At 45.0% G+C, this 24848-nt stretch overlaps 3 protein-coding genes and 1 non-coding gene across 8 annotated transcripts in view; 3 read left to right on the top strand and 1 right to left on the bottom strand.

Annotated features, from left to right (window-relative positions):
* Nucleotides 1-7210, top strand: part of CENPS (centromere protein S) — a 17505-nt gene extending 10295 nt beyond the window's left edge. Inside the window, exons 5-8 of one of the 5 annotated variants that reach the window (XR_016389054.1) lie at nt 132-305; nt 1633-1770; nt 1971-2053; nt 7100-7186. Coding sequence is in view for 3 of the 5 variants with exons in the window: in XM_022598776.3 (XP_022454484.1) it covers nt 132-272 (141 nt within the window). In the remaining 2 variants the exon portion in view is untranslated. The other 4 variants (XR_016389056.1, XM_022598776.3, XM_022598777.3 and 1 more) reach the window with 4 other exon arrangements.
* DFFA (DNA fragmentation factor subunit alpha) lies at nt 364-24848 on the bottom strand. The gene is made up of 6 exons (XM_022598601.2): nt 24633-24848; nt 22267-22428; nt 20311-20453; nt 15458-15647; nt 15089-15237; nt 364-14136 (listed from the first exon to the last, which is right to left on the bottom strand). The coding sequence occupies exons 1-6, from the start codon at nt 24769-24771 to the stop codon at nt 13924-13926; spliced, it is 996 nt and encodes a 331-aa protein (XP_022454309.1). The 5' UTR covers nt 24772-24848; the 3' UTR covers nt 364-13923.
* Nucleotides 3542-13839, top strand: CORT (cortistatin). The gene is given in 5 exon segments (XM_022598361.2): nt 3542-3546; nt 5944-5981; nt 5984-6007; nt 6010-6074; nt 7100-13839. Coding segments are annotated over 5 exon segments (351 nt in total). The 3' UTR covers nt 7319-13839.
* Nucleotides 13508-13576, top strand: LOC115803908 (small nucleolar RNA SNORD77). Its single transcript, XR_004024707.1, has one exon. It is a non-coding gene; the product is annotated as a small nucleolar RNA SNORD77 (small nucleolar RNA).

The following is a 24848-nucleotide window of genomic DNA, read 5'->3' as shown; positions in this document are numbered from 1 at the left end:
TGTGTTTTAACTCTAATGAATGTAACCCAGGGTGGGAGTGGTTGGGAAATGGTGTAGATTTTTTTCTCCCCTTAGGCTTATAAATGGCTTTACAACCAGATAAAAATGTAATTAAAAACATTTTTTTATAGCTAAAATACATCACAGAGAAAAATGAAGACATCGCTCAGTTTAACCTGGAACGAAAAGCAAAGAAGAAAAAGAAGTTAGAGGATGAAAACAAAAATTCAGTGGAGCCAGCAGAGGCTGGTGTAGTGGAAAGTGAGAATTAAAGTCTGTCGCCATTTGGAAAAAGCAGCCTTCGGGTAGAGCCACTAAAAACATGTATTGCCAACAAAGGGTTTTGAAAGGATTAAGTGGAGATTACCAAAAAAAAAAAAAGGCTTGGGGGCTTTTTGTACTGTATTCTCCAAGTCACTGACTGCAAAAGGTGGTTTAAAAGAGAACTGGAAACTCTTAAGCAAAATACTCCCATGTCTTACTGAAGCACATGAAAAAAGTGTGTTTGAATGGTATATATTGGAAATTGTATCTATTGCAGTTAATAAAATTTTGTTAGCAATTACATATCGTTGACTTTTTCAAGCAAAAATCATAGTTATTTTTTCATTCTTTTATATAATTTTTTAGGCTGACAGTCCCTGAAAGATGAATAAAGCTATATTTATTTAGTCCTTTTTTTTTTTTTTTTTGGTTGCACTGCGTGGCATGCAGGATCTCAGTTCCCTGACCAGGGATTGAACCCAGGCCATGGCAGTGAAAGTGCCGAGTTCTAACCACTGGACCACCAGGGAACTCCCTATTTAGTTCTTTTGATTACCAATATTGTTTTTAAAATTAATTTATTTATTTTCGGCTGCATTGGGTCTTCGTTGCGGTGCACAGGCTTTCTCTAGTTGTGGCGAGCTGGGGCTACTCTTCGTTGTAGTGCGCGGGCTTCTCTTGTTGCAGGGCACGGGCTCTAGGTGTGGTGGCTCAGTAGTTATGGCTTGTGGGCTTCAGTAGTTGTGGCACGTGGGCTCGGTAGTTGTGGCTTGCAGGCTCTAGAGCGCAGGCTCAGTAGTTGTGGCGCATGGGCTTAGTTGCTCCGCGGCATGTGGGATCTTCCCGGACCAGGGCTCGAACCCGTGTCCCCTGCATTGGCAGGCAGATTCTTAACCACTATGCCACCAGGGAAGCCTCTCGGTATTGTTGTTGTTGTTGTTTTCCCCAGTATTGTTTTTTAAACCTGCGTCACTTGTGATCACAAGGTAAAAGGGTGGGTGTTTGGAAATGGTCCTTTTGTCCTTTTTACTTTTTAAAGGTGATTTTTCTCCAGAAACACAGTTTATGTGACTTTTGTCTGGCTATTTTGTAATTATGCTGGGCAGAAGTTTTGCTTGAGAGGAAAACCTGACTACTCCTCCAAAACACTTCACTTGTGTGTCCTCTGTTTTAGTTTGTGAGAGATGATGCTTCCAGGAGTCCCAGGTCTGCTGTCTTCTCCTTGGGGTTTATTAGGGGTCCAGGGCATGCCTTTTCCCTGTTGGGGCGACAGGAGTAAAGAAAAGGGCCTGGCACTTACAGAGCCCTTTCTGTGCGCCAGCTGCTGCCCTGGGTGTTCCATATAGTTCTTCTTCACAACTTTTTCAGGGTTTTTTTGTTTATTCCCATTTTACTGATGAGCAAGCTGAAGCTTGAAGACGTTAACCAACCACCCAGGATCTACTGACCAATGGAGATGGTAGTCACGTTTGGAGTGATGACTCTAGAGTGGGTGAGAGAGAAAAGGTGCGTGCAGCTGGATAGAATTTATACCATCCATGCCCAGATATGATCAGCAAAAGATACCCCAGAGTCTACCTCTCAAAAGGAGATGCTGAGCTATGGTCATAGTAAAGCGTTGAATTCAAACTTCACGGTTTCAGGTTCTTCAAATAACAAATCATTTGGTCTCAGATAATAATTGTAACACCTTTGTGTCACATTAGTGAAAGAAATGTGAATCATGAAGGCTTCCGTGTTTACAGTACATTCCAGCCAAAGATCTGTACGTTAGCAGTTTCATTTTCAGGTAAGCTGTCTTTAAACGCCTCGTCACGGAGAGTTTTGAGACTAGATACTGTGGACTTTCCAAAGGTTGACAAATCTAGACTTGCATCCTGATTTCATAATTCTAATAGCTGTATGACTTTCTTTTTTTTTTTCTATGAATGGCTGATTTTGTTTTATTTATTTATTTTTAACATCTTTATTGGAGTATAATTGCTTTACAATGGTGTGTTAGTTTCTGCTTTATAACAAAGTGAATCAGTTATACATATGTTCCCATATCTCTTCCCTCTTGCGTCTCCCTCCCTCCCACTGTATGACTTGCTGAAACATTGTGTTCTTATCAGTGAAACAGAGTTAATACCTCTCGCAGCAATGTTATATGCGACAATAAAAGGAAATTGGTAGAACCATTATAATGCATCTTGTTTCTATAGACTTCTGTAGCTCCAGAAACTCAGAATACACATGACTCGAAATGATGAACCCGTGTACACCCTGGGTGTCCTGTCCCTGATTAGAGGGTTGTAGAGGGCCCCTCCTGGCTGGCATGGGTATTTTGACATGAAGTTTTCTAGCCAGATGAGAAAGTTGACTTGATGTTCACGTAATCTTTTGGTTTATTTGGCACATTTATGTATGACCTGTTCATATTTTAGACAAGTGGTAGTACAACACATTTTTCGGGGATTATAACACAGGGGTGGCCAGACTTTGTATGGAATGGCTGAGTCTACTCCCTGAGTTCTCAGGAGCTGCCTCTTGCCCACCGCACGTTCTGATCAGGGTTTAGGTGACTCCAGAATGTCCATGTGATGTCAGCCATCCTTTCCAGTTCCATCTTTGCTGACAGTGGCAGAAGGGAGTGGTAGAGGGCTCTCTCTCTCAGGCTTGCTTCCTCAGAGTCCTGGAAGCTCATCTGAACTTTAACTAGATTTATTAACCACGTAGCCAGATGATTGACCATGTAAAGCTGCAGATGTCTTTGACATAACTGTGGCCTGGTAGCATAGTTGGGGCATTTTACATTTATAATGTTTGTTGTCTTCCTTGTTACACCAATTCCTCAAAAAAAAATTGAAATAAAAGATCCTGTGTTAATTTTTTATTACTCAGTTAACGATCCAGGGAAGTTTCAGAGCATCCCCTTCTACACACAGCAGCAGCTGTGTGTAGGTCTGCGCTGGCTCATACACAGCTGATACCTTGCAACCTAGGTGTCTGGGAAAGCGTAATCAGGGCCTGACTACTACCTGTACTGAATTGCAGAATCTGTAAAGAACCCTTCGAGGTCGTTTAGTCCAATCTCCCCAGCAAGTAAGAACCCCTTCTGCAGCACTGCTGACCGTGGTTCCCGAGGCTCTGCTGAATTCCTCAGGGACAGAGCGCCCTTTCTGTTATTGGACACTGATTGTTGCAAGTTTCTTCTGTATATGAAGAAGAGTCTTCCATCTTCTATCTAGGTCCTACTTCTGCCTTTTAGAATAAACAGTCTCCCTTTTTCGAAATCATGCGGTACTGTGTTCCTTTAGTCACGGCTCCCATGGTACTTCTTTTCAGAAGCACACGTTCTTGCATAAAACATTAGACCGACGGCTCCCTGTGGGCAGGCTTTGGGGTGGCAGGTGGTGGTGGGTGCCTTGTGTAGTGCTGTGCACACACGGCAGGCAGGCGCCCCCGAGTACTTGTTCCCGAGTCTGAGGTGTGCTGTGTGGTGAGGAGGAGCCTTTGCTTGAGTTTCATGGCTCTAACCAGGGATTTCCAACGTTTTGTGGCAGGGAGCTCTTCTTTATACTGTGGGGCAGGAAGGACTAAGGACTTAGGGTATCTTCTTAGTAACAGTTCCTGTCGTGAGGGCCTTCTGTGCTTTCTGCTTGTGTTAGGTGCTTATCATGATCTTATTTGGTTCTCACAGAGTTCTGTGAGGTAGGCAGTAGGTACCGTTTTTATCCCCATTTTATAGATGAGGAACCCGAGGCCCTAGAAAAGTTAATTCAACGGCAAAACCAGGATTTTAGTCTAGAGCCGTCACCTTGAAGTACTACGATATGTTGCCATCTCCTTGAAAACAGCCAGTAATAAGATCACATGAAGCCTTCTCCAACCCGCAGCACATAACCCTCTTTGCACCCCAAATTTACTTTTCTCTCATTTGCAGAGTGTGTATCCTGCCCCTTCGCGGGGCTGTAACAACTCTGTCGGGGTGGAGGATGTGGCTCCCTTGTACCTCTAGGTGGCACATGCCAGGCACTCAGTGTTTAATGAGGCCACTGAATAAAATCTGGGAAATATACTAAGGCTATAAGAGCTGGCTGAGCTGCCATGACCTTCTCATCTGCAAGAATATCTAAACATTTTTAACGCCATTTGTGGGAGTTAGGCAAAAAATTTATTGTGGTACCAAAAAAGGGACTAGACGACATGCAGCGTATGATCCGTGGGTCATCGTGCCGTGCCGATTTTACCTAGAATCTTAAACAACAAGCCTGTGATGCAATGAAATTTAAGGTTGAGCTTTCCCTTGTGAAGGGGTGTGAACCAGGCTCTTGGAAAACCGAAAGCTTCAGTGTTCACTTCTGGAAAGCGCTGTCAGTTCTTTGGTTGCTTTCTTCCATTTAGAACCTTGCCTTTGACATTGGTCACCTTAGTAGGTTAGTGGTGGGTGTTTCGGATTTTCCTAGCTGTCTCAGTTAGGTGAAGAGGGTCTGTACATTTGTTTGTGTGACTCTGAACCTGGGACCCATCCGGAGGAGCCAGGAGGTGGCACGGCACAGAGGGCTTCACGTTCTGGAGTTCTTAGCAGTGGAGCTGTCTTCAGGAGGAGAGGAAGCCCCAGGAGCTGATCAAGTGCAGGGCATTCAGCAAGAAGTACATTTTACGCTTCACACACACACAGCAGTATTTATCCTTACTCAACATGATGCCCTCTAATTTTTATTTCATTCAAAAAAAGTGCTAGGGCTTCCCTGGTGGTGCAGTGGTTGAGAGTCCGCCTGCCGATGCAGGGGACGCGGGTTCGTGCCCCGGTGCGGGAAGATCCCACATGCCGCGGAGCAGCTGGGCCCGTGAGCCATGGCTGCTGAGCCTGCGCGTCCAGAGCCTGTGCTCCGCAATGGGAGAGGCCACAACAGTGAGAGGCCCGCGTACTGCAAAAAAAAAAAAAAAAAAAAAGTGCTAGTTTACGAGCCACTAGTGAGTGGCCAGCAGCAGATGAAAAGCACTGGTTACTCTAGTGTCAGCTCATTAGAATTGTGGGATCTCGGCTCCTCCTTGTACCCACGACATCAGAATATGCATTTTAATCTTAATAAGGTGATTTGGGTCCACGTCACAGTTTGGGAAGGCCTGGGCCAGAGGACAGTGGCCTGCTGGCCGGGGAGGCGGTGCTGGGGAACCATTACTCGGGTCGCCCTTGCCTGCGGTTTGGAGACCAGTGGGTGCTGAGCGGCTCTCTGAGCCCTCACCGTCGCCTTGTTTCTTCTGCCCAAGCAGATTCAGTCATACTTTTACGTGGACAAAATTGCAGGTTTTAAGCTCCTTATCCAAGGCTAATTTTGTATTATGTTAAATCACTTGGTTTTGTTCTCATGGCTTCCTGCTTGCTTGGGCATAATTAGGAGGAGGTAGAACTTCAGAGGCAAGTGCACTTTGCATTCTAAAGTAGGAGCAAATCCACTCTCAACACAGGAAGAGATCTGAGGCTTTAATGAAGGGGTTAAATCCAATCTGAAAGCACTTTTGTGGGCACTGATTGCTCAGGCTTATGCGTCGCTGCTTGAGTGTGAAGGAAGAGGGGGTACAGGCTTTAGACAGGCATATATACAAACACACAGGTTGAGCTTAAAATAACCCCCTGGTCTCCAAAGAAGAGACCCAAGTCCACAACACACTGATTTCGGGGCTGCCAAGCAGGATTAGCAGCCACAGGGCTGGAGAGAAGTGCCAGTCAGCCTGAGGATGCTGCCGCCCCTCTGCTGCCGCTGCCCTCAGGGGCCGCCGCTGCCCTTCCCCTGGAGGGTGGCCTCGCCGGCCGCGACAGTGGGGCGAGTAGTCTGACTCGGCCGCATGCTGACCCACTTGTGGGCTGTCTCTTTCCTTGGCACATTTGGCCGCCCCTACGGATTCCCCAGCATCTGCACAGCTGAGTGTGTGTACAGGACAGACTGCAGGGCTGGACTCTGCAGTGTGCCCCTCAGCTGCCCTGTGCCGTGATGTCCACATAGACCATTGATTCTTGTTTACCTTCAGTTGTTAGGAAGTTTGTTAGAAAGCTCTGAAACTAAGGGGAGCTTCTTCGAGCTGGCAGCCTCCATCTGCTAGTCTTTGAAACATTCAGTGATTACAGCAGTCTACTGCAGTGTAATCATGGAGCTGCCACTGTGGTATTAGTCACACATACTTCTAGAATCTTAATTTATATATACAGCACATGTTCTCACTGGCTCAGATTAATTGACGTCATTACATTTTCCATTGTGAGGATTTGTAATTTCATGACATGACTTATTTTTCTCTTTTTCCCATTTTGAAAAAGTTCCAAGAAAGAGTACATAAAGTTGACCATTAAAAGTGGATTTTTCTCTGAACTTATCAGATGAGTTCCAGACAAGTCATTCATTATCAGATTACTCCTAGAAGCTTTCTAAGGAGTTTGAAAAGCCAGAATATAACGTCTCAAGCTGATCTCTCTCGAAAAGCAATTTGTGGACAGCCAGGAGGAAGACCAGAGATGGGAAAACCAAGCTAAATTAGCCTGATCCACCTTGGGGGGCTTCTTAGCTGCCAGTCACTTGTCAGGGAAAATGATAGATTTCTTGACCTCTTCTAATTAAGAACCTCAGCCAAGATTAGGGGCAAAACAAGCAGAGTTTCCTTGATTGAAAAATTTCAACTTCTTTTCTCTAATTAGAGCAATTTCGTTAAGGTGTTCTCTTAACTTATCCTTTAAATAGAAATGTGATTTATTGTTCTGGAGCATTTTTTTTTTTTTAAGGAATTATGTATCTTAATGCTGGCTGAACCAGGTGGTTGATTTGTCTTTCCTTTGTCCTCTGTTTCTTTTTAAAAGCATATACAGGAAGTGGCAGAAATAAAGAAAAACAGCCTGTTGACTTTCCTTGCGTGGTGGTATGAGGGGGCCTCCCAGGCCAGGGCAGTGTCCTTTTTAGGAGGGGAAGCCAGGGAGATGTCCAAACGGCAGGAAGTCCTGCCCCTCCAACAGTCCACTTGCCGAGATGAAACGCCCTGCAAGAATTTCTATTGGAAGACCTTCTCCTCCTGCAAATAAAGCCCCACCCATAATTACTCATGCAAAGAAGTGTAAGGATGGATCTGAATAAAAACGTATTCATCAGCCGTGATCTTTCTTCTTTATGCAGTTGTCTTCTCTTTCTCGTGTAATTTGAAAAGTAGTTTTTATTTTAACTCCAAAAACACCCAATACTGAGTGTCTTGAGTAATTTGGAACCCAAAGAGAGTATTTTTGATAAAGATTTTTGTGGCTTTTTCCGTTATTGTCAATGCAGCCATGGGGCTTTCCTTCCACCTTCATTATGTGCTTAGAGGTGGTTCTGTCCTTGTCTTCCTTGCTTTGATTTAAAATAGCTAAAAGCTACATATTTAAGTGTTCAGAATAACATTACAGTTTATTTTGATATAAACTGTCTAATTTAGGGCTTCCCTGGTGGCGCAGTGGTTGAGAGTCCGCCTGCCGATGCAGGGGACACGGGTTCATGCCTCGGTCCAGGAAGATCCCACATGCCGCGGTGCGGCTGGGCCCGTGAGCCATGGCCGCTGAGCCTGCATGTCTGGAGCCTGTGCTCCGCAACACGAGAGGCCACAGCGGTGAGAGGCCCGTGTACCACAAAAAAAAAAAAAACCAACTGTCTAATTTAAACAATATTTCCCCTCATATTAAAAGCAATTTTTAACATTGTGCTCAAAGAACAAAATGATTGTTCCTCATGTTTTAGCTAAAATTAATTTAAAAACAAATGCCACGCTATTAGGCAGACAACATCATGTTGACATGCTTATAAAAGTTACATTCGAAACTGCTGTTAAAAAGTACCTGTACTGGGGCTTCCCTGGTGGCGCAGTGGTTGGGAATCCGCCTGCCGATGCAGGGTACACGGGTTCGTGCCCCGGCCCGGGAGGGTCCTGAGTGCCGCGGAGCAGCTAGGCCCGTGAGCCATGGCCGCTGAGCTTGCGCGTCCGGAGCCTGTGCTCCACAGTGGGAGAGGCCGCGGCAGTGAGGCCCGCGTACCGCAAAAAAAAAAAAAAAATACCTGTACTAATTTTAACTAGTTAATATTAATTTGTTACAATTCTTTTTATGGAGGAGAGCTTCAGGCTTATTTCAGATCAAGCATAGTGAGCAGTGCTGCTGCCCAGCCTGTAGCCTAATTGCCTCCACTGCTAATACAAGGACTTCCAGAGTCACAGGATCCGGACTTCATTTGGAGACCGATGCATATGTATTGATATGTGTATAATTGTTATATTTTCCCTTTCCTCAGTAATTTCCCACAGAAGTGAGTGAATGGTGGGTAAACGAGGGGGAGATTCCTTTCTGTGTGATATAATGCAGAGCGACTGTCGAGCCCCATGTGGACCAGCATCTGGGTCCCCTGAGATGAAGGCAGGAGTAAACAAGTGCTCAGTTCCAAACCCTAATCAAATTTCAGTTCTCCCCTGTAGCCCTGAAATCCTTCCTTGATTATACATATTGTTTATGGCTCTTGAATCACAGACTCTAAAGAAAACTTCCAGCATGAGGTTTTTCAGATGCTAAACTTTGAAGCTTAGAGATTCAAACCTGGAGTTACAGAAAGTTTCTGAGGGTCAGGGCTATTATCAGGAAAACCGGCAAAGGCTGGCTGGAGGGTATTGTGATATTTTCTTCTCTGGACACAAGGGGAGCAGACTCACGGAGTATGACTGCTGACCGTTCCATTCTGTTTTCCACAGAGCTGAGCTCATATTCATAATTACTAGCTGAGTAAAGTATAATGGGATGGAAGTGCCTTAATAGCATCCAGATTTCCACACACAGCAGCTTTCAGAGACCAGTAATCGGGTCAGTGCACTGGTGGAAGATGCCTGCCTGAAAGGCCAGCTAACCTTCAGAACTGAAGATTCTTCTAGAAGAAAAGCATGCTCACTGTTTTCCAGTTTCAGTTGGGGTCATACATACACAGTTCTTAAGACTGGAGATTGTAACTTTTTTTTTTTTTTGGCCGCACCGTGTAGCATGCGGGATCTTAGTTCCCTGACTAGGGATCGAACCTGTGACCCTGCAGTGGAAGCACGGAGTCTTAACCACTGGACCACCAGGGATGGCCCTGTAACTTTTAACTAAGTAATATCTGAAGGAAATGAAGCTATGCTAATGACACTGCCAGGAAATTCATCAAGTTTAAGCCTACCTTAGTTCAGTGGCCTTGATAAAATGTTAACTGGCATCAACTACATGTTAGACTAGAGTAAAATGCTCATGATTAATAAATTAGGGTAAAATGGGTAAATTAGGGTGATTTCCTACCATCTTAAAGTCTACCTTTGTGTAGTTCAATATAGTCAAATGTGTAGATCTAGGACATCAAGACCTGGACAGCTTCTAATTCATTCTCTTGCATTTATTTCCAGTATTTCACCAGAATAGATCCTTAACTGCTAAGGAAGAACTGATGTGGCATAAGCATTCGACAGAAATCCTTTCATAGTATTCATATGTCAGTGCTGACAGCAAACCATTTCAGTGGAAAGTCAGACCAGTAAGCTCATGGGAGATACGTAAACACCTTGAATTGACAGTGCCTGCTGAAGGGATAACCCACATCTTAATAACAGCAGCTTCTTTGATAGAGATAGGGATTCGATTTTGAACAAATCAGAAGAGGAAATGTCATTTAGCTCTGAAAAAGAAGTTTTCTGTTTCTAGACTAGGAAGGAAGAGGCAAAGCACAGCTGGGCAACCCACTATTTCTAGCTTCTTATAACCCTAATAAAAATTAACACGAAGTTAATCCTTTCTATTTATAATTAAATAGTTAAGTGAACGGATACGTGTTTGTCTTATTAAAATAACTGTAAGCTGGAGAAAAAGCTAGAATTTTCTTGGTGATAGTTCTTGTAACATGATATTAGAAAATACCGAAGAAAATCCCATAGCCCTGCATTAACCTGTTGGTTCACTTCCTTATAATTGTGGAAGTGTTGTCTGACTTAGTTTGAGCAAACAGCTAACTTTAAGGATCTGCAACCTGAAAATTTAATACAGCTCCTGGGGAGGAGTGAATCTGTTCCCTTCATTGGAAGCTTCCAAATAGGACGGAGGACTCCACCCCTCCCCTTTATTACTTAAAAACCTCAAGTAATATAAGACACAGCCAAAATAATTTAAGGCAAAACCCTATAAATACAACAAAATAAGAAAAAAAACCCTGAAGGCAAAAAAAAAAAAAAGATAATAAAAGACTAGATAATTAGGAAATTAAAAAATCTGGTTAGTAAAGGTACATTAATAATTCTTGTAATTAATGTATTTTTTAAGACTATTATTTTATTCCTTTCTCTCTGGAAAATGAAAAATCCATTAGTTTTTTTCCTTTTTCTTTTACCCAGAAATTAAAGGTTGGTAAGTGGTAATTAGCACAGCTCCTGTCAAAGCCAGTTGCCTAATGGGGACCGACATTTGACTTGAGTTGAAAGAACGGAATATGGCTAATGTAGAGTTCATGAGTCCCAGTTGCTTTCTTTGACGTTCTTTTCTCCTAACATAAGAACAGGCATGCCCTGCTCTCTCTCTCCTCTCCTATTTTTAGACATATTGCTGTGCTGCTACATTTCTATTCTAGAAGGCCTGGAGGCACCGTGGTGTAAGGAAGGTAAGTGGCAGCTGGGGCAAAATAACTGTCACTCCACATTTGGTCTAGGGTTTGCAGACTAAGGTCTTTGCTCCTGCCCCCATCTCTGGCCCTGGGGCGGTGAAAGGGAACCATTCCCTACACTGACTCTGTGCTGGGTTCTATGCTCTTCCTCATACTTAACTTCGTTTAACTCTTTTAATCTTGGGGCCTTAAGCTAACCTTACATTTTTGGAAACTACTGTCCCATAAGGTTAGACTCAACGTGGGTCTGTCTCACTTCAAAACCCATAGTTCTTTTTCCACTCTCCTATGCAGCTGAGATGCTTGGTGGGTTTGTTTCAAGTACAGAAGACCAACACCAACACCCAGGCCAGTCAACTAAAGCTCTGCTGTGTATTTGCAGAAATAACTGAAGAAAACATTTTTCATTCAGCAGGGCAAAGATGGAAATGTTGACAGAATTGGTGAATAGAGATGCCATTCTATCATTTCCGGCATACGGGCTTCCTTTACTACTGGGCTAACTACACAGCGCTCACAAGGCTGATTTACTTCTCTTACACCACCAGCACAGTGACTGCAGTTAGAAATCTTTGGGCAGTCATGTTGCAGACATATTAGCCCTTTTCCAGTTAGAGCTGACTCCAACTTATTCCACTGGTATTAACAAAACCAGTCATCTGGATGTAGGGTGGGAAAGACTATGTGGACTTAAGAGAAAATACAAATAAGTAGAAAGAACACTGGAATTAGAACCAGAAGACCTGCCTTTGAACCCTGGCCCTCCAATTAGCCTTGTGACATGAGGCAAGTCATTGACCCTCCCTGAGCACAACTTTGCTCATGCATAAAATGAGAGGCGACAAGCCACGCCCTGCTTATTAGCTCACTCAGTTTTGAGGGTCCAATGTGGTAGGAGCTGGCACACAGCAGACTACAAACTGCTATAAAAATCCTCAACTGGCATTACTGCCCCTCCAGGGGCATTCTGAAAATGTGTGGGGCTGTTTTCAGTTGCCTCAATACCTGGAGGTTGCTACTGGCATTGAGTGGGTGGGGTAGGATGTGGGATGCTCCTCTTCCTGCCAAGCACGTGACTGTTCCACACAATGAAGAATCATCCCATATCCCACGTGACTTTTTTTCCCCCTACCTGACTTTTTTTTTTTTTTTTGCGGTACGCGGGCCTCTCACTGTTGTGTCCTCTCCCGTTGTGGAGCACAGGCTCCGGAAGCGCAGCCTCAGCGGCCATGGCTCACGGGCCCAGCCGCTCCGCGGCATGTGGGATCTTCCCGGACTGGGGCACGAACCCGTGTCCCCTGCATCGGCAGGTGGACTCTCAACCACTGCACCTCCAGGGAATCCCCGCCCCCACCTGACTTTTATATGTCATTCTGGATGTTCATAGGGATGAAAACCTCTTCCAAATTAGCCCCAAACCTAATTCTGTTTTATATGTAAATACAAAGTATTTTTTCCAGTTTTAACGTTCCCTGGATCTGTCAAGAATGCAGCCACCTTGTAAATCGAGGATAGATGTGTTACTCTGTCCAGAACATCACTGTTTTGGGAAATCCCATTACAAAGGGCAATGCTGCTTGTGGTATTTGAGTTGACAGTCACTACACACCACGCCTGGCTGCCTCTAACAGGTTCACAGTAATTCAGTGGGTAAGTACACGCATCTGACAGCTTCAATGTGCCTTTCGTATGGTCATCTCCAGAAAGTGACACTGAGATACACACCATTTTGTTGGAAATTATTTTCCTTTATTTCTTCTGAAATACTACATTTGGGGGTATTATGTTGATGAAGGTATGCACATAGGTAGGTTATCAGCTCTGGCTTTCATTTAAGGATAATTAAGAAGGCATTATAAAATATGCTATTAAAAAAGAAATATTGGGGCTAATAAGTGAGAACTAAATACGTAAGGCATTAGTAAGAGCACGCTGCGTAGGTCTGAGTCCTCCTTGAGGAAGGGCACAGCAGAAGGAAACAGTTCTTTTTGTTCTGTTTGTTTTCTGTACCTCTCCCTCGCCCTAGGACTTACTTATCGTTATATTTCTTTACTTAATAATTAGCCAATGTATCGGTTAATAGCATTCTGTTTTCCTCTAAGTATGCTTAAAAAGTATGCTTAAAAAGTAAGTCAAATAAGTCAGTAACTAATTATCTTTTCCCTGCAAGAGAGACTGCATTGTAGATTACAAAACCCGAAGAACAAGCTTGTACAGAAACGGGGATATAAACCAGAAGTCTCTGCTTTGCACCCAGAGAGACCTGGAGTCATATCTCATGGAGACTGATTTAATGACCGTTTTATACCCCCTGCTGATAAAACACATTAGAAAACTGAAAAGTTTCACTGTGGTAATGCATATAATTTCACAATACTGAATTAGCTATTAGAAATGGTGAATTACTCTCCATATGTCCCTATGGTCTGCAAATTTAATACGTGCCTTTAAAACAAACGAAAAAATTCCTTAACTTGAGAAACAAGTTTGTGGCCATAATCAACACTCTGATATGTCATCTTCTCTACTGTTATTTTGTGTTTAAAATTCTGCAGTTCCATCTTTAGAATAAGAATAGTGGGTCTATTACTATGATGGTTGCATAGTTCAACAGATTGAATCTTGAAAGAGATATACCATTTATCTGATGATGTAGAAGAAAAAAAAAGTAAAAAAAAAAAATAGTGGGTCTGAAATATGACAATTTCTTTTCCCTGCCCTTTACAACTACTGTTAGAGAACATAAGAATTTGCAGTTAGAGGAGGTGGGATATTGCTGGTGCAGCTCTATGGTTCAAAATAGGTCAGAGAGCCCATGTGGAGATCTGGAATAGCTTTTCTGGAAAGGGCATGAAGCCTGTCTTCCAGCCTGTTCCAGGAGAACATTCTCGAAGGCAGGGGGTAGAGGAGTATGTAGGGAGCTACAAAGGTTAGGCTGAAGGTATTTACTGACACTGACACTGGTCACACTGGTTTTCTTTGGCATGTTTCTGGCTGCTGGCTATGTGGGGTCTCGTCTGGCTTGTTTGGGATTCTGCACTTCTCCAGGCAGCGAACTCCTCCTTGCTGAAATGCTCCTCAGAGAATACAAGCTCTGTACCTGCTGGAGGCGCAGGCTAAGTTCCTGATTACAGGTCTGTTGAACAGCTTCCGTCTTCTTTATGTCCCAGTTCAAAGCAACAGCCAGTGCTTTAGGGTCCTCCTTGGCAACCAACTGTGGCAAGAGTAAGAACCATTAAGAACCAGCACCTCTGCTGCTCTCGTAATTTTCTTTAGGGGGGTGAGAATCGGCAGTATCAGTCTATGTCATGTCTTTATGCTGAAATGCCAGGTCTCCTTCATATTCAATTGTCACAGGCCTCTTCTCACCATACAACACCAACAGGAAAGGACATCTAGAGAGTAGTTTACTTGGAGCAACAATAAAGTCCTCCGCTCACAGGAAATTTAGCCAAGCTCAAGTCAGTACAGCTTCTTTCCCTTCTAGCTACACCAAGGAAGTACTGGGAACAGGGGCAAGGGTGAAGCATAAGAAGGAGCACCAGGGACTTCCCTGGCAGCCCAGTGGTTAAGATTCTGCACTCCCACTGCAGGGGGCACAGGTTCTATCCCTGGTCGGGGAACTAAGATCCCACATGCCACTCGCCATGGCCAAAAATAAAATAAAATAAAAAATAAAAAATAAAATAACTGTGAAACAACTGATGAAACAAAAACACAAGCTACAGCAAATCCCCCCCCCCAAAGAAAGGAAAGAAAGAAGGAGCACCCACTTTGATGTGTTCCCTTCATCAAGCCTCCAGTTCCCTGGTCTGAGGGCACAAGATGATCCCCTTGAGTGGGCCTCTCTCAAGGATATTTTATGTGCTTCTATGGCCTATGGATCTTTTTCAACCACTGACAGATGCATCTCAGAAGCCTGAGTCCTGCTATTCCTCCCTGTCGGGGTCAGACATTTCATTACCTACTTTGGACCAGAAAATAATGTTTGATGATCTGAGGGAGGGCAACCATTTTGTTTAAGATTTGGATTAAATGAGATGTTTGCAAATGCTTTGCATATAATAATGGGCAAATTGACAGCTATGATTCAAGGTCTGCAGAGGTGAAAAAAACCTGATACAAGCCTCTCCTTGCAAAGGTCAGGGTCCCTGGTGCTCGCCCACCTCCAAATCTTTACTAGACAAACTCAGCTCTGGCGCGGGTTTCTCCTTCAGCGCATTAAGGATCTGGCTCGTAAGTGCAATTTCGGAGGAGCTCTCTCCAATACCCGTGTCAACTGCATCCCTCTCATCACCGAGGCCAGCTTTGGACTCTGCAAAGCAGATGTGAGACAGAGATCAGCACACCATGTACACATACAGCCATACCAACATCCAGCCAGAGCAGGCAGCTGGGCAGACAGAAGCCTGTCATCTCAAGATGCCAGCAGCTGTGGTTTCACTGTTCTTGACCACATGGTAAGCATCTGGCTCTCTCTCAAGGAGAGGCTCTACTGAGTTCTCAGTGTAACTCCCCCAGCCGATGAATCCTACCTTGCTGCTTCAACAGGATGCTGCCCTCCTTCTCCAAAGCCCGGAGGTAAAGCTCCAAGAGCTGCTTGGACTGACGGGCTTCCTCTCTCTGGTCAAGGACCTGCTGGAGGGTGTTCTGGAGCCCCTGGACTGCGACACGACTTTGGCTGAGTTCCTGAGCCAGCTCTGAACATGGGACATCAATAAGCATCTGACAAACAAATACGGACTTTAAGAAATCGGAAAGTACTTTCTAAACGTGATGTTATAGCTCTCAAATACATCAATTTCGCAGACTCATTACATCTAGTTCCCAAAGTTACCTAATATGGCTGCCTGAAAGTCAGGAAAGAGGCATGTAATTTTTTCAGTTTTCCTCTGGTGAAAAAATTAGGAAAATACTGCCTTAGTGCCTTATTAAAAACAAAACAAACAGAAATAGGGTCACAGATGTAGAAAACAAACTTATGGTTACTGGGGGGGAGGGGGAGGAGGGATAAACTGGGAGACTGGGATTGACATATACACACTACTATATACAAAATAGATAACTAATAATGACCTACTGTAGAGCACAGGGAACTCTACTCAATACTCCATAATGACCTATTTGGGAAAAGAATCTAAAAAAGAGTGGATATATGTATATGTATAACTGATTCACTTTGCTGTACAGCAGAAACTAAAACAATATTGTAAATAACTATAAACCGAATAAAAATTAAAACAAAACAAAATCCTCATATTAAATAACCCATTGTACATTGTACAGAATATAAAGGAGGAGGTGTATGATCACTTGTACAATGAATCAGTATGAGGCTATTTCAAGCAAAAGTCTTTCTGATGATTTTTTTTTTTTTTTTTTTTTTTTTGCGGTACGAGGGCCTCTCACTGTTGGGGCCCCTCCCACTGTGGAGCACAGGCTCCGGATGCGCAGGCCCAGCGGCCTTGGCTCATGGGCCCAGCCGCTCCGCGCATGTGGGATCTTCCTGGACCGGGGCACAAACCTGTGTCCCCTGCATCGGCAGGCGGACTCGCAACCACTGCGCCACCAGGGAAGCCCCTCTTTCTGATGATTTTAACCTTAAACATTTTTATTATACATGTTTGTACTTTGAACGACTAATTTTCAAATATAAACTACTCAGCTTTTAAATGACGTGTTCAGTCTGTGAAATAAGGGAGACCTCACTTATCATACCCTAGATTTTAAGAAGGCTCAATCTTGGCATATACAGCATTAGATTAAAAATAGTCTTCAGGGCTTCCCTGGTGGCGCAGTGGTTAAGAATCCGCCTGCCAATTCAGGGGACACGGGTTCGAGCCCTTGTCTGGGAAGATCCCATATGCCGTGGAGCAACTAAGCCCGTGCGCCACAGCTACTGAGCCCTCATGCCACAACTGAAGCCTGCGCACCTGCAGCCTGTGCTCTGCAACAAGAGAAGCCACCGCAATGAGAAGCCTGTGCACTGCAACGAAGAGTAGCCCCCGCTCGCCACAAGTAGAGAAAGCCCACGTGCTTGCAATGAAGACCCAAGGCAGACAAAAATAAATTAAAAATAATAATAATTAAAAAATAATAAAAAATAAAATAGTCTTCATAAGAGAAAGATCAAACTGTTGAAATTCTTGGAGAGTAACTCTAACTTCAGCTGCAGATTAGAATATGGAGCTTAATAAGAAATACAATAATAAGCGTTTGCATTTCTCGAGCACTTACTATGTATCAGTGAGAAAATTGATGTAAAACGCTTAGGACAGAAAGTGACGAGGTGGGCTGCTCTAGATTGGGAAAGGCCTCTTTGAAGAGGTGACTTTATAAGTTATCCTTAACTTTCATATTGCATCAATTTTCGAACAAGTAGTATTAATATACATTCATAAGGTTCAAAATTCAAGAGGTACAAACCTGAGGTAAGTACTAGTATTACCACCACCTTAACAGATGAGGAAAATGAGGCAAGAACAGTTAATAACGTCCCAAGGATCAGTCAGTTCTAATCCTCAGGACGCTGTGTAATTGATCCCTGGGCTCCTCCCTTCCCTCCCATCTGTTCTCACTCCCCATGGTCCCCGAGATGGTGGTACCTTTCCTCTACCTGTCGCATGGCCAGCCTCTGCCAGCTCCTGTCCTAAGCTTCCCTGTGGAGCCTAGCTGTCAGGGCCAGGCTCACTCATATTCTGGTATCCCTATTTTGGTAAGGACTGCTGTGCTCCTTATTCTAGGGGTATCATAATATACTAGTCTGTTGGGATGGGAAGGGATCTCATGACCCCTTTCTGTTTCTTTTTTTTTTGGCCACAGGGCATGTGGGATCTTAATTCCCCAACCAGGGATCGAACCTACACCCCCTGCAGTGGAAGCGCAGAGTCTTAACCACTGGACCGCCAGGGAAGTCCCCCCTTTCTGTTTCATAAAAAAGAAAAAACAGGGCTTCCCTGGTGGCGCAGTGGTTGAGAGTCCGCCTGCCGATGCAGGGGACACGGGTTCGTGCCCTGGTCTGGGAAGATCCCACGTGCCGCGGAGTGGCTAGGCCCGTGAGCCATGGCCACTGAGCCTGCGTGTCCAGAATCTGTGCTCCGCAGCGGGAGAGGCCACAACAGTGAGAGGCACACATACCGCAAAAATAAATAAGTAAATAAATAAAAAAGAAAAAGAAAAAACAAGAAAGAAAAGAAATCAAGCTTGCTCCTGCCCTCCCTCTGCCTGGAACACTCTGGCCCCAACATTTCCATGGCAAGCTTCCTCTTGTCCTTCAGGGTCTCCTCTTGGGACCTGCCAATGTTTCTCAACTAAATTCTATGAATTTATTCTATGCACAAGCATGTGTGAAAAATGACACTGATCTAAGCTTTTTGCACCACTGACTAGAAGAGCAAGACCGATGACACCCACATGTCCCCCAGTGGGGGAGTCTCATTAAATAAGTCATGGTACAGACATGAAATGGAATATTATGCAGTGGTGAAAAAGAGGTGAGGATGTCTTTTATAAACTGATCTGGAATACTTTCCAAATCTTTCTTTAAGACAGAGCAGAGGGCTTCCCTGGTGGCACAGTGGTTAAGAATCTGCCTGCCAATGCAGGAATCACGGGTTCGAGCCCTGGTCTGGGAAGATCCCACATGCTGTGGAGCAACTAAACCCGTGTGCCACAACTACTGAGCCTGTGCTCTAGAGCCCAGGAGCCACAACTACTGAGCCCGTGTGCCACAACTACTGAAGCCCGTGTGCTTAGAGCCCATGCTCTGCAACAAGAAGCCACCGCAATGAGAAGCCTGCGCACCGCAATGAGGAGTGGCCCCCGCTCACCGCAACTAGAGAAAGCCTGCACTCAGCAACGAAGACCCAACACAGCCAAAAATAAATAAATAAATAAATAAATAATTAAAACAGAGTAGAGATGCTTCCACTTGTGTGATATAGGGGAGGAGGTGAAAACACTTATGTATTTGTTTGTATATAAAATATCTCTGGAATGGGAAACTGACAGATTGGTTGTCTCCAGGAAGGGGAAGTTGGGTGGCTGGAGGCAGGAGTCAGACTTTTCCTGTATATCCTTTTTTTTCTAAACAGCTTAATTGAGGGATTTCCCTGATGGTCCAGTGGTTAAGACTCCATGCTTCCAATGCAGGAGATGTGGCTTCAATTCCTAAGATCTAAGGAACTAAGATCCCACATGCCCCGTGGCCAAAAAAACCCCCCCAAAACCCAGCTTTATGGAGATATAGTTAATATACTATACAATTCACCCATATAAAGTGTATAATTCAGTGGGTTTCAGTATAATTAGTGGTCTTGTGATAGTGCAATCACCACCACAATCAGTCTTAGAACATATTCACCACCCCAGAAAGAACTGTACCCATTAGTAGTTCCTCCTTATTCTCCCTCAAAGCTCCCCACCAACCCCATCCCTAAGCAACCACTAATCTACCTTCTATTTCTATGGACTTGTGTATTCTGGCCATTTCATATAAATGCAATCATAAAATATGTGGCCTTTCATGTCTGGCTTCTTTCACTTAGCATAATGTTTTCAAGTTTTATCCATGCTGTAGCATGTATTAATACTCCATTCCTTTTTATGGCTGACTAATATATTCCATTGTTTGGATATACCACATTTTATTTATCTAGTTATCAGCTGACGGACATTTGCGTTGTCTTACTTTCTGGCTACCTGTGTATCCTTCTATACCTCTTGGATTTTGAACCATGTGAAAGCATTAGTATGATTTATTCACAATAAATATACAAGTGTAAAAAATCACCACAAGGTCGCCTCCTTCCAGGAGCCTTCCCGCCACTCTTGGCACACTGCCCTGTCTGACATGCTGCTTATTTTGTCGGCCTCCTTCCACCAGGACTTGAGTTCCATTAGAGCAGGGACTGTGTCTGGCTTGTTCACCATTGCACCCCTGTGCATAGAACTGTGTCAGGCAGAGGACCGGGGCTCAATAAATATTTTTTTGAGTTAACAATACTATTTTTATCCTAATTCTACTGGAGAGGAAACATAAGCAGGGAGGCTAAGTTACCGGTTCAAAGTCACAGAGATGGAGCTAAGATTTAATCTGCATTCTTTAGCAGTACATCCTTGACCCACGCCTTGGTCCTAAATGGGTCTAGGTGAGGCCTTGGCGTCTGTGTTTTTAAAAAGCTCCACTGGTGATTCTGATGCAGGGTTAGGGGTGAAAATTTCCTACTCTAGGTGAGAGAATTAGAAAATGAAGAACCTTGGTTGTCATCTAAGAATTACTTAAAAATTAAGAAGCGATGAAATTATTATGGCAGGATGCATGGCAACTAAGGCACTGGGGGAAGCACAGGCTGGAGGAACGTGGCTATGGGTTGCGAAGGAGGCTTACTTGGAGGTCCTCCTCGGACAGGAGGATGATGCTGGACAGGTCTTCTTTCAGCTGCCTGGCCACATTCTTCCACTTCAACCCTGCCCCGCTGTCTGTTTCATCTCTGTCAAAGGACTCTTGGGTAATCCAAGCCGTACCTCCATCTGATACATGGGAGAAAATGCCGGTCAGAGTCAGATTAACCGGAAGTGCTGTTTTCACTTCCTCCTCCAACTCAGACCTCGAGGATGTCGGCACATCCTTCCGACAGATCACTTAGAATAATTTAGATGGTGAAGGAAGCACCTTTTCTCAGAGATTCATGGGGAAGCCAATCCCCATCTAGGACCTTAATTTTCCCTCTTGTTCCATCTTCCATTTCTTTCTTTCTTTTTTTTTTTTTGGCTGCAGCATGCGGGGATCTTTGGCATGAGGGACCATTCGCTGCGGTGCGTGGGCTTCTCTCTAGTTGTGGCGCGTGGGCTCCAGAGCACATGGGCTCTGTAGTTTGTGGCACGCGGGCTCTCTAGTTGTGGCGTGCAGGCTCAGTAGCTGTGGCGCGAGGGCTTAGTTGCCCTGTGGCATATGGGACCTTAGTTCCCTGACCAGGGATCGAACCCACATCCCCTTCATTGGAAGGTGGATTTTTTTTACCAGTGGACCACCGGGGAAGTCCCCATCTTCCATTTATTTCTGTGTGAAACTGCTCTGTATTCTTTTATGGAAGGAAGCCACTTAAATCCAATGTATGCTTATGCATAGCCAGGATACTGTCACACTTCCCTTTTTTTTTTTTTTTTGCAGTACGCGGGCCTCTCACTGCTGTGGCCTCTCCCGTCGCAGAGCACAGGCTCTGGACGCGCAGGCCCAGCAGCCATGGCTCACGGGCCCAGCCGCTCCGCGGCATGTGGGATCCTCCCGGACCGGGGCATGAACCCGCGTCCCCCGCATCGGCAGGTGGATTCTCAACCACTGCGCCACCGGGGAAGCCCTAGGTTAGTTTTTGTGTCTGTGGGTGTGTTCTGTTTCTGTATGCAAAAACATTCATCCTTATCAGCACTTCTCCTGCGCTTGGGGATGGGTCTTATCCTTGACTGGAGCAGCTGCAGCCACTGTTCGCTGTCCCTTGGGCCCAAGTACAAAGGTGGCTGGGAAAGCCATTGCTGAAGGGTGACCTCCTCACTTTAGTGGCCTAGGGACTTTCCTCAAGACACTTTTTTAGCTCTTTGATCCTTGCCCGTCAATATTAGTTCCCTTTGTATTTCCAGTGAGGATGATGCTAATGATGGTGATAGGTAATATTTATTTGTCTTACTGTGTACCAGGTAAGATCCAAATGCTTTCTATCAGTGGCTCTCAATTGGGAGTGATTTTGCCCATCCCACCCCCAGTAGACATTTGACAATGTCTAGAGGCATTTTTGGTTGTCACAATTAGGGTGAGGAGATGCTACTGACACCTAGCAGGTAAAGGCCAGCGATGCTGCTAAACATCCTGCAAGACACAGGACAGCAACCCCACAACAAAGAATTCTCCGGCCCAAAATGTCAGTAGTACTGATGAGAAGCCCTGGCTTGATATGTACTATGTTCTAGTATCCTTACAACAATGCTAGGAGACAGGTACTGTAATTATTATCTCAATACAGGGCTGAAATGTTAGATAATTTGCTCAAGGTCACGTGGCTAGTAAATGGCAGAGCCAGGATTCAGACCAGACAGTCTGACCCAACCTGCGGCACAGATCTCTCTCCCTTGCTGCGTTTTAGTTGCTGTCGGTCTGTGAGTTATTTGAGAACTGAGCCCGTCTCATTCATCTTCATCCCCAGACTCAGCACCGCTCTGGTATACAGAAGGTGCTCAGTAAACGTCTGCTGCATAAATGCTTAAAACAGCCAACCAAACAGCAACCAGGTGCCTATGCAGTAAAATAAATCATGATGGATGGTATATAGTATATACGGCCAGCATTGCTTACCTGAATTGTTGTAAGCCCACTTCTCATTCCCAGCCAGTGCCACAAACTTAGTATTGGCAGGAAGACACAGGAAGTAATCGTCATCATCCACTATGGTGCCATCCTCTGCCAGGACCAGGGTGACTGGTGCCAGGGACTTGTCAATGGCCAGAATGTCACAAGCTGAGAGGAATAAAATATTTGGTAATTGACAAGTATCCATAGGGAAATTACATCTCTCCTTGCACTCTCAATATGTATGCCCCGGGACTTCCCTGGTGGCACAGTGGTTAAGAATCTGTCTGCCAATGCATGGGACACAGGTTTGAGCCCTGGTCCGAGAAGATCCCACGTGCCACGGAGCAACTAAGCCCATGTGCCATAACTACTGAGCCTGTGCTCTAGAGCCCGCGAGCCAGAACTGCTGAGCCCGTGTGCCGCAACTACTGAAACCCGCACGCCTAGAACCTGTGCTCCGCAACAAGAGAAGCCACTGCAATGAGAAGCCCGCGCACCGCAGCAAAGAGTAGCCCCCGCTTGCCTCAACTAGAGAAAGCCCCCATGCAGCAACGAAGACTCAGTGCAGCCAAAAATAATTTTTTAAAAAAAAGTATGCCCCCAGAGCCTAGAAAAATCCCTGGTAATAATAACTATAATAACTATAATGATGACCACTAGTACTAATATAACACTTACCATGTCCCTGGTACTGTACTAAGTGCTTTTCACATACAGCATTTAATTTCCTAAAAATCCTATAACGCAGATACTATTGTTACTCCCATTTTTACGGATGTCAAGCCCAAGGCTCAGAGAAGTTAAGTAATTTGCCCAAGGTCACACAGTAAGTGGCAGAGCCGGTATTTCAACCCACACAGTCTGGCTCTTGAAAATGTGTTTTTCTTCCAGCTACTCTACACCCACATTAGGATGCACTTGAGCCTTTACTTGGATGAACAACAAACCAAAGTCTGATTTGATTCCTTGAGAACAAGCAGTCTTTCATTCATTTCCTCAGTGGTCTACTCAAATTCTCCCATGTGTCAAATGTCACAAAGAAAAAAGAGAAAAAGAAAAGAAGAAAATTATAAAAAAGAAAAGAAAAAAAAATGACTTTATGTTCTCACAGTATCTTTCTTGGCAGCCTTACTAACCTATAGGAAAGTATAAGAGAAGCAGAAGGCAGAAGTTTGTAACAGTAGCTTTTCATCTTTATGATCACTGGGCAAGAGGCTTTGTCCAGGGCAGGTCTGTACCATCCCATTTAGTAACGGCAATGCCTAAAATGCTAATGGGACTAGAGTAGGCAGAGAAGTAGCCAAGAGACTACAAAGATCATTGGGCAATGCTGTCTTTCACCCAAATAGAACAGCAAGCCTTGTATAGGCCGAGCTCCAGAAACACAAGCATTTACATAAGCCTCTGTGCCAAATGCATCCAGCCACTGCACTGATGGGGCACTAAAATTTAAGCAACTTCATGCCAAGCAAAAAATATGTAAACACTTATATGGCAAAAACCATGTCACTAAAGCATTTAGAGTGCTTTGGCTGTTCCTGCATCTCTGAAAGACATCTGTCTGATATCTATTGGGCTTGGTGACCCTGGGAGGAAGCCCTGAACACGCTGACACACACGTCCACTACATGCCCGGGGATGACACACACGTTTAACCAATAGAACTTCTTTGGGTAAGCAATTTACTGCTACAGGCCAGCAACATGTAAGTTATTTGAATATCTCATCTCCTTCCAGAGTCCCAATCCTGTGGAGCAGGGCTGGAAATACACCCACTTTGCTGATGAGAAAACTGGGGATGGAGAGATGGTTAAGTGCAAGGTCAGGCAGCTAGTAACGGTATGCGGCTCAGAATTTCTGTCAACTCGGTCACTCACAACAGACGTTCCTTGTCTGGCCCTCCCGGATGGTCGGTAACAGCTCCCTCTTTACCGCACAGGTACCTGCCAGAGCTGACTGTGGAAACCCGCTCCCACCCCGCCGTAGGCTCAGCTGGGGGACCCAGTACAACCTTAGGGAGCCTGAGTGGCAGGAATACAGTGGACTGAGTTCGATCCAAAATCTGAGTCATCTGAGGCGAGGCACCGAAGTAGAGTCTGTCTTAATTCGCATATTGCTTCCCGTCTGCCTCTCCACCATATGAATCTCACACAAGATAAATTAAGTTAAAGTGCCGGAAAACGCTATGAAACTGCTAAGTCGCCATATCCACCTGAGTCATCTCTGTTCCAAGGCTCCACTCGAGCGACAAGAAGCCCCAAGTCGCCTCTCCTGACCCCGCCTTGCCCCACCGGACATCCCCATCTCTCCCCGGGTCCCTTCAGCCCGGGCCCCGGCCCCGCAAGTCCTCGCCCCCTTCCCGTGCCAACCCTTGCTCCTCAGCTCCTCGAGGCAGGAGGCCGCCACGCCGTGCTGTTCCCGGCTGTGGTTGCGGCACAGGAGACACTGCTTTAGAGCCCGGATCTCGCTGGGTTCTGGAACGCTGGGTCCCCCGACCACCTCCGTCATCTTCAGGGTCTGACCTGACCAACGCGGGGACGTCAGGGGGTTGGGCGCGGGAGTCCTACCCGACTCCACCCCCACGG

Source organism: Delphinapterus leucas, chromosome 1 (genome assembly GCF_059928025.1).
Source record: "Delphinapterus leucas isolate spDelLeu-1000000601 "Yukka" chromosome 1, BTC_Dleu_Yukka2, whole genome shotgun sequence".
Taxonomy (NCBI): domain Eukaryota; kingdom Metazoa; phylum Chordata; class Mammalia; order Artiodactyla; family Monodontidae; genus Delphinapterus; species Delphinapterus leucas.
This window is presented reverse-complemented; position numbering and strand designations above follow the sequence as displayed.

Excerpts from the sequence above, each read along its gene's own strand:
- DFFA (XM_022598601.2), bottom strand. The coding sequence starts at position 24,771 with ATGACGGAGGTGGTCGGGGGACCCAGCGTTCCAGAACCCAGCGAGATC. Across the intron at positions 15,648-20,310 it reads TGTCCGAGGAGGACCTCCAA|ATGCTTATTGATGTCCCATG; the intron begins GTAAGCCTCCTT and ends TTTGTTTGTCAG. Across the intron at positions 14,137-15,088 it reads TGTCTAGTAAAGATTTGGAG|TTGGTTGCCAAGGAGGACCC; the intron begins GTGGGCGAGCAC and ends CTCTTGCCACAG.